Genomic DNA, 8,106 nt, shown 5'->3' with positions numbered 1-8,106 from the left:
CTCTGAAACGTAAGTTAATAAAATACTGTATGTAGTTAACAGACGGTTTGTGTCAAGAAGCATAACTTCTTTCAAGGATTGTCACATTTCTCATGACAGCAGCAGCTCCTCATGAGCTATTTACAGTTACTAATGAAAAGGCACATTTGTTTTTTTTGTTGTTTTTTTTATGGTTAAATGTGCCATCTTGGAAAGAGTTTTGAATTACCTTTTTGTCACAACACAAAAAAATTGCAGTGATGCCACTAAAACTGCTCAGCTGTGTGTGTAGTGAGTGCATGAGGTGCTTGACTGAAGCATCTTAATTTCACTGTAGTGTTTTTCTCCAGCATTTCAATAAGAATCGTTAATTTGTGCCCCACAACAATCTGACTGCTGTAATTACTTTAGAAATCCACCTAAAAACCCCCAACAAAAACAACCTTTAATAAGCAAACCTACCCAATGGCAAGAATGAGCTTATCCTCTTCTAACTAGCATTAAAACGCCATTTAAATGCTAATGCCTCTTCAGATACAAATAGCCTAAACTAGTTGGTGAGTCTACAGTATACAAAATATAAAGAATTTCATTAAGAAACATAATGATGAAATAAAACGTTTCTGGAATTGTTAGTATGGCTTTCTGCTCAGGATGGCATGACGTAGTGGATGCCACAAAGAAAAAAAAAAAAGAGTTACCCATCAGTTGTACAATGTGTCCCTTGTGACTGGGCTGTGGTTTGATGAGGGTTAAGTTTTAATAGCTGAATAAAATCTGAATGGTATCGGTAAAAAAAAAACAATCTGATTGGTGAGTTAATTTTAATTCTGTTTCTAACAAGTAAGTTTTGTAAGTTAAGTTTTGCTTGGAGGTGGTAGAAACTGGGTACCGTTTATGTAGGGATTGCCAAAGACAAGATTTTTTTTTTTTGAGATGTAATCTCAGCAGCATAGGAACATTGTGTCACTGTTTATGGTCCCTGGCTGGTTTTACAAATGTACCAATATACACAAAAGATACAGCATAAAGAGTCATATTTCAATACTTATCAATAATGTATGTTGCCTGAGCTGCGGTCACATTTTCATTTTCATTATAAGGCACTAATAGTTTTTTTTTTTCTTTCTTGGATTTCTTGTAAATAAAACATTAATCTTTGTCCTTCGTCCCCCAACTCTCAGTAATTGTCATGGACTTAGCCGAAGCAACCCCTTTAAATAAAATCCTACTTAGAGCCTCATACCACCACGGGTCCGTTCTGGCTTTAATGTTCTGTTTAAGAAGAGAATATTCAATCATTTCTAATATAAAAGAGAAATAGAAGCTCTAATCATTACAGTGCAAGATGAATTATATTATCTTGCTCTATAGCCTCGTTTAACTGAGATAATGCACGCTTAATTGGCAAAAGGACACCAATCAGAAGCCATATGCTCAGAGGCTGCAGATAGTCATTAATTAGTAAAAACGCAATTTCAAAAGCCATTTGTAAGAGCCCACCCCCATCCCCAAGACGCCCGCTCCGATATCGGCCACCACCACACTGCTGTCTTGAAAACAAGGCGTGAATAACAAATAATTAAAACAATCTGACTGCTTGTATCCGCTCGTGACAAACAAACAAACAACTGCACGTGCGTTTATCCACACATTTTATTTCTCAACAGGTCCACCCTCTCCCTCTCTCTCTCTTTGCTCTCTCCTCTCTCTCCTCCTCCGAAAACCCCAAAAAGCCACTACTGCTGCCGCTGCCGGCTGCCGCGCGCTCAGTGATTATTCCGCTCTCGCTCAGCTGAGTGTCGGCAGCTTCAAAGCTCAGCATCACTTTCTTTCCCGTCTCTTTCCCAGTCACCGCACTGCGATTCCGCGAGGTGAGGTTCATAGCTCCACAGCTCAGCACCTGACTGTGCACACTAGCAAGCAGCCCGCCGGGACACCGAAAGGGGTTTAAAAAAAAAAAAAAAGAAAGAAAAAAAGGTGGGGTGTGGAGGGACGACAAATGCTCGAGACCCGCAGCAGGTGGCCCCAGACCCGACGGGGAGGGAGACGAGCACAGCAGTGATGGGACAGTTTTCGGGAGGATGCTGCTGGAGTTTTTCCATCCTCGTGCTCCTTGGTTTGCAAGTCCCGGCGACGTTAGCTCGAGGTAAGCACAAGACTTTAATGAGCTCTAAGTCTGCGAGAATAAACTCAAAGGTGTATAAATGGAAATGTTGCTTCGTTTGGCGCTGGCTGTAGTTACCTTGGAGGGTGAAGGGGGGGAAGAAGTAATTTTCCTATTTCTCACGTGCGTGCACTTCATAAGTAGTACGATATGTTCACGGACTGGATTTTAATGACGGCAAGTTTTTGTTAATGGTGCGTAACAGTGACGCGGACGTCTGCTTGCCGTGATTAATTACATATAATTGATGTTTTAGACCGTATAGAAATGAAGTTGAATAATTTTTGCTGCTCTTATGCTGCACTAAAACTGGTCACGAAAAAAAATAATTGCATATTAGTGCGTGAAGAAGTGTCCACTAGCGCTTAGCTGCGTATGTGCGCTTTTTCCACCCCTTTTTCTTTTTTTTTAAAACATTTTTACATGACAGGTCCTTCTGAGTTTAGTGAGGGGGAAAATAGTGATATTCAGCAGGTTCACATATATCCAAAAGCGTGGGCAATTGTTTTCACACATGATACATTGTTCTGCTGTAGGTTTGGTGGTACAGGAAAATAATTGCTTAGTAGCTAAATTGTCCAGAAATGAAAACAGGATAATTAGCTGTTATGTGCAGCTTGCAAATCTTGGCTGCGGAGTAGATGATCATAAAGTCTTTTTCTCTGGGTGAATCCATGCTGACCCTTTGACTTCCATTTAACTTGCATGCCAGTGTAACAAAGCAGCATTTGCAAGTCAATTAGTTAAGTAGCCCTGAAGGTTTTCATCTCTTTGCATTGCAAGTTTTAAAATTAGCTTCGACTTGGAAATTTGCATAGCATACATATTAGATTTAGCATAAGTATCTTAAGTACAGCTTTTCATGCAAGGATCAGGCTGCTTTTGTTGTTGATATATGGAAGGTCCTGGAGATGACCTTAAAAAAAAAAAAACAGGCTTGGAATTGCATTTTGTAGCATCTGCACTGTGGCCATATTACATTCGTGAAATGTTGCTGTGATGTTCAGAAAGAGTGACCAGGGCTTGGCAGGGAAACAATGCTACAACTGCATGAAAGTAAAATGTGCCACTGTGTTTGAGGAGGCAGTTTATATAAGCTGCATAGGTCCTTTTTGCTGGCTGGCGATGGCTCTTACTCAGGCGGTTTGTGATAAATATTTATGTTTTTCAATAATATAAATGTCAGCAGTCAAGTACATTATGCAAACATGAAAGGATGCACAAAGGAAAAGCAACTCTAAGGGCAAAGGAATAGAAGAATTGCAAAGCATTTCTAAGTTATGGTTGAATTAAAAAAATATATATACCTACATACATTTTGAGTTCCCTACAGTTTTCCCTTTAGGTAATCCGTTGCAGATTTTTTTTTTTTTTAAATTGATTTTTCTCGTTAATTATTCTCATAAGCCTTGTTAAAAAAGTACATGTACTTTTCATTAATCATATTGCAATGTTCAGTTCTCTAACAAAATATGCATATTAGGAAAAGAACACTTGTTTTTCTCCATAGATTTAAAGATTTCAGTGTTTCTTATTTATCTCCAAAGTGTCAATCACGCTTGTTGAACTTGCAAAAAATAAATAAATATTATATATATATATATATATATATATATATATATATATATATATATATATATATATATATATATATATATATATATATATATATATGTTGAACCAAGATATATTTAGCACCGACTCTCAGTATGATGCTCATAACATGTTTGTGACAAAATGTAACTCAGCATTTCCTCTAAGTTGACAGCTCGTTTCTTTTGTGTTGGAACTGGAGCATTAACAGTTTGAGGGTGTGAGCTACTGGTGTTCTGGCAACGACGCGTTCTTCTGACAGTGGAAGCAGCCGTTTCAGTATCTCCAACGCTGTAGCCACACGGAGACATTTTGGCAGGCTTTCAGACCCTTCGTTTTTATCCGTTTTGGGTGCTAGGAGGATTAGCACTTGTCGGGAAACCTTCATTGCACTTTCATTCACCAGACACATTTTTCTCAGCCTATAAGTGTTGTTGTTGTCACCTAACTTGTCTTCCCTGCTGCTCCGCTCAGCACTATCAGATACCCAAACACAGTAAGAGGAAGCTCGGGCAAGGAAATAATCCCACTGTAAATAACAGAACAAGTTGGATGTAATGCTCACGCTGAGCTGAAATAGAATGACTGCACATACATTTGCGGACTAATGTAATTACATACCTTTCTATTGGTTTTAGAAGAGTGTGAATCTCATAAAGGCTCCCAGAGGCTGTTGTTTCCTGATGCAGGCTTTATTTGTCATTTAAAGATTTCATCATGTTTCAAATTGTTGGGGGGAAAGTTAGTAACTTAAAATTGAATAGCGGCAACGCCAACTGAGTTGTACAGCTTTGATGATGACTTTCATGTACAATATGAGCTGTCAAATATTTTAGTATTTTAATAAGCAGTGAAATCGTATATTACATATTTGACTTGGTAGGCAGAGTTTCTTGAGCCCAATTTTGGTTACTGACTGAATCTGCAAACACAACGTGTGTAATGATGCACAGAACTTTAGATCTCAGTTTAGTAAAAAGTGGAATTTCGTGGCTTTACTTTTATGTTGTAACTCATCCAACCACACAGATCCAGATTCAGTAACATTCAAAAATGTCTGAGTGGAAAACCAGGAATTTTGCATATCATTCTTTTCTAAATCTTGTCGCTATGTTGGGGGATAAATACATCTATACTTTACAGTCACTTAGTTTTAATTATACTGCAGGTGTGCTGCCTCTCTCTGCATCACTGTTTATGGTCACTGCAGTTTAGTGGAAATGTCATTTTTAGATCCTCTACATGAGGTTTATTATTCTCAGTGTCTCACCTCCCAGGCTTAAGGCTTTAAATGAACCAAAAGCTAAAAGTATAGCATAACAACACTGACATGTTCTGCTGCTGTTTTTTTTTTTTTTTTTCCGTTGCTGGAATGCCCCATCGTTGATATCGTTTGGCTTTAGGCTTTAATTGATGCCTCTTTGCTGAAATAAACATCTGTTTTTCATTGAAGTTTATTTACTAAACCCAGTTCTCAGTATACTTTAACTCCAGTTGTCCAGCACTGTTTAAAACACATCATCTGGTCATTAAGCAGGACTCTGCTTCCCTCGGCCCTCGTCACCTGCTCCCCGCCACCAGCCAAACACTTGAGGGAAAGGGAGCACTATGCAGCTCACACATCATTATACACTACATTCACTTGCTCTTGGATATTAGGTATTTACTCATTTCAACACTCGTTTGGATGGCATTTGGGTTTACATTCCACAATGCAGTTTAATGCATTTTTTAACGAGTTTTTTTTTTTCTTGTATTATGCCCCCTATCTGCCTTTTATGCTTGTCACTGGTATATTTTTTGTGGCTGAGATGCAAATGCTTACGGGTAGTGATGTGAAGCTGTAGATTTTTTGTTCGTATGTAGTTAAAATGTTATTTAGGTACTGATAAGTTTAGCTTCAAAATGAAAGTAATACCTTGGTCTGAAATGTGTAGCTTGTTTGCCCAAAGCAAGACGCCAGCATCTCTAAACGTATAAAGCAGCTGGAGCAGCAGCAGCAGCTTGGTGTCCTTCCTTACGAATGCCAAATTAACCTTAGATCATGTTCAGCTGAATAAACGCCACTTTCAGCCCTTTTGTAGCTAAAATGTCTTGCATTGCAAATTTTACATGTCACAACAACACAGCAGTGCTCCAAAGCCCAGGCACAATACAGCAAATTTCATTTTACTGTTTGATCAAAACGATTCAGCAAGCTCTTTGTTGAGGATTCACATGGCAGAACATGTAATCCAGACAACATGCTGGTAGAAAAGCATCATGGTCTGGCATGGTTAAAAAAAAAAAAAAAAAGACTGTAGAGAGAGGCAAGAAGTGAACCAGAGAATGGAGAATAAAGGGCAAGAGTCATCTCTGACATGTTTTATTTATCTCAAAAATGACTGCCGGAATCATGCTCAAGCTTCGAGTTTGATTTCACTGACGTTTCACACGATATGAACTCAGTGGCACAGTTGGGAAGGCATCCACAGTTGTGTTATGGTGGTCATACTGCCCGCTTCACTACTGCATTATTCAAAGGGAGTCCATTACTTTATTCAAGCCCATCAAGCCCCTTTCCCATCATTTCATCTCGACATTCAACGGAAACCAGGCTCACCAAAGATGGGTAGGGGGTACTGCTTAGGGAAAATGGACTTTAAAGCAAAGCATTTTGTAACCTTATACTGGGAAGCTTTAAAGTACAAGAAAATGTATTCTGTAGGATATGAAAATAGAGCAATGAAGTGTTATGGCAAACCTTTATGGCTATTGTGTCGAGTCTTGAGGATTTCATCAATGCTTTAACTTTAGCCCTATAAGGAAGGAGGAATTAGCATAGCAACCATTTGTTTTCTCCTTAAAAAATTCCATGCTTTCACTCATAAGCGTTTCAATATTTGTAAAATGACCCCATACTTGAAGTGAATTTTAGTGCTAAAGTAATATTACCTGCTTTTGAGAAAGAGAACAGATACATCACTATGAACTCTTGTATGGTTTTCCATAAACAACACTCTGGACTGCATCAACAAAAACATGTACATAGATACACACTCATCTAGGGATCATATTTTAACTATTCCCCATCAGTTAGACATGCTGTGTGTTTTCATGCATGTGTCGTTCTACACAGTGCCAGTTTTTAATGTTCCATGGATGTCAAGGCGTGGAGACAATGACAGGGTGTCAAGGGGGGCCATTTGCGTTACCTCTTGCAGATTTGCTTTGCAGCCTTTTCTCCTCAGCCTTGAGGCTTTCTCTTCAGCAAGACCTGACACTGCTGTTATGTTTTTTATACCACTGAAAGAAAAGCCTTGGAGATAACTGTCCATCCCAAATGCACTCTTCAATGCCTCACTGGTCAACTCAAGGGCATTGCCACAGATGTTAGATTCAAACCATACACTGTTTACCTCAATGCTAAATGCTCTCCACACATCTATCTTTCTTTCTTCTGTCTTTCTCTTTCTTTCTGAGCTTCCAGTTTGTGCCGATATGTTGCACTATTGTCCCCTCTAAAGTGCATTTATTTCATAAATGCCCCGGTCCTTCATCCTTTCTCGTTGCCCACTCTTCTCTCGCAATTTCTTTCAATGTAATTTAGTTTCAGTGGATTGTACCTCTGACAAATGCTTGGGTTGTGTATCATTTCTCAACTCACCTTACTGAAGAAGAAAAGAGAGCTCGGTGTGGAGCGGAGGAAAAAAAACCACAGGGAGAGCGAAAGACGGATAGGAAGGTTACAGTGCAGAATCCTTAAGCAGCTCATGTTATCAGTAACTGCCACAGCATTTTGTCAGTAACAGCGAGGGCCTGTCACTGCTCTTCCTGATGAATTAATTTCAAGAGTAATCAAAAGCAAATACATATTTAATGACTTTGATCGTAAAGAGAGCGGGGTATTTTTGGCATCCGGCAGCAACAATGACCATAAATGAGTCTTATTGTTGAAATTAATCTTTGATTTAGACCTGATTTACCATATTCCTTCACCGTTAAAGCCAATTTTGGCATAAAGTTATGTATTTTACTTTCAATATGCATACATATATTTTCAGTTTTTTCTTGTGACCAATCAGAAATGACATGCTTAGGTGGTTTAATTCAGTCATGACATTTATTCTAATCTCTTGTAAAATAATTTAGCATCTTATATGTTTTTAATAATTTTATAGCATGGCAATTTAAATGGATCTTTGAGTTGTCATTAAAATTATTTGACTAAACGCATTGCCCCAGTGTGGAGTTGTCTATAAATGACAGATCTGCCGATCACTCGTCCAGAGATCAGAATTTTTTTTTTCTCCTTTTAAGTCCATTAAAACTACCCTTGTTTGGTCTATAAACAAGTAAACCATCAGGCTTTACTTTGAAGCTTTTTT

The 8,106-nt window shown here is 38.5% G+C and overlaps 1 protein-coding gene across 1 annotated transcript in view; it reads left to right on the top strand.

Moving 5' to 3' along the window:
- The first annotated feature begins 350 nt into the window (after positions 1-350).
- Positions 351-8,106, top strand: part of unc5da (unc-5 netrin receptor Da) — a 208,318-nt gene continuing 200,562 nt past the window's right edge. Inside the window, exon 1 of the mRNA XM_015001705.2 lies at positions 351-2,128. Within this exon, the coding sequence (XP_014857191.2) occupies positions 2,044-2,128 (85 nt within the window). The 5' untranslated portion in view covers positions 351-2,043. The remainder of the gene's footprint in view (positions 2,129-8,106) is intronic.

The sequence above is a fragment of the Poecilia mexicana genome, unplaced genomic scaffold (assembly GCF_051168715.1).
Source record: "Poecilia mexicana isolate PSO_F unplaced genomic scaffold, ASM5116871v1 scaffold_12, whole genome shotgun sequence".
NCBI lineage: Eukaryota > Metazoa > Chordata > Actinopteri > Cyprinodontiformes > Poeciliidae > Poecilia > Poecilia mexicana.
The sequence above is the reverse complement of the archived record's forward strand: the minus strand, read 5'-3'. Positions and strand labels throughout refer to the sequence as shown.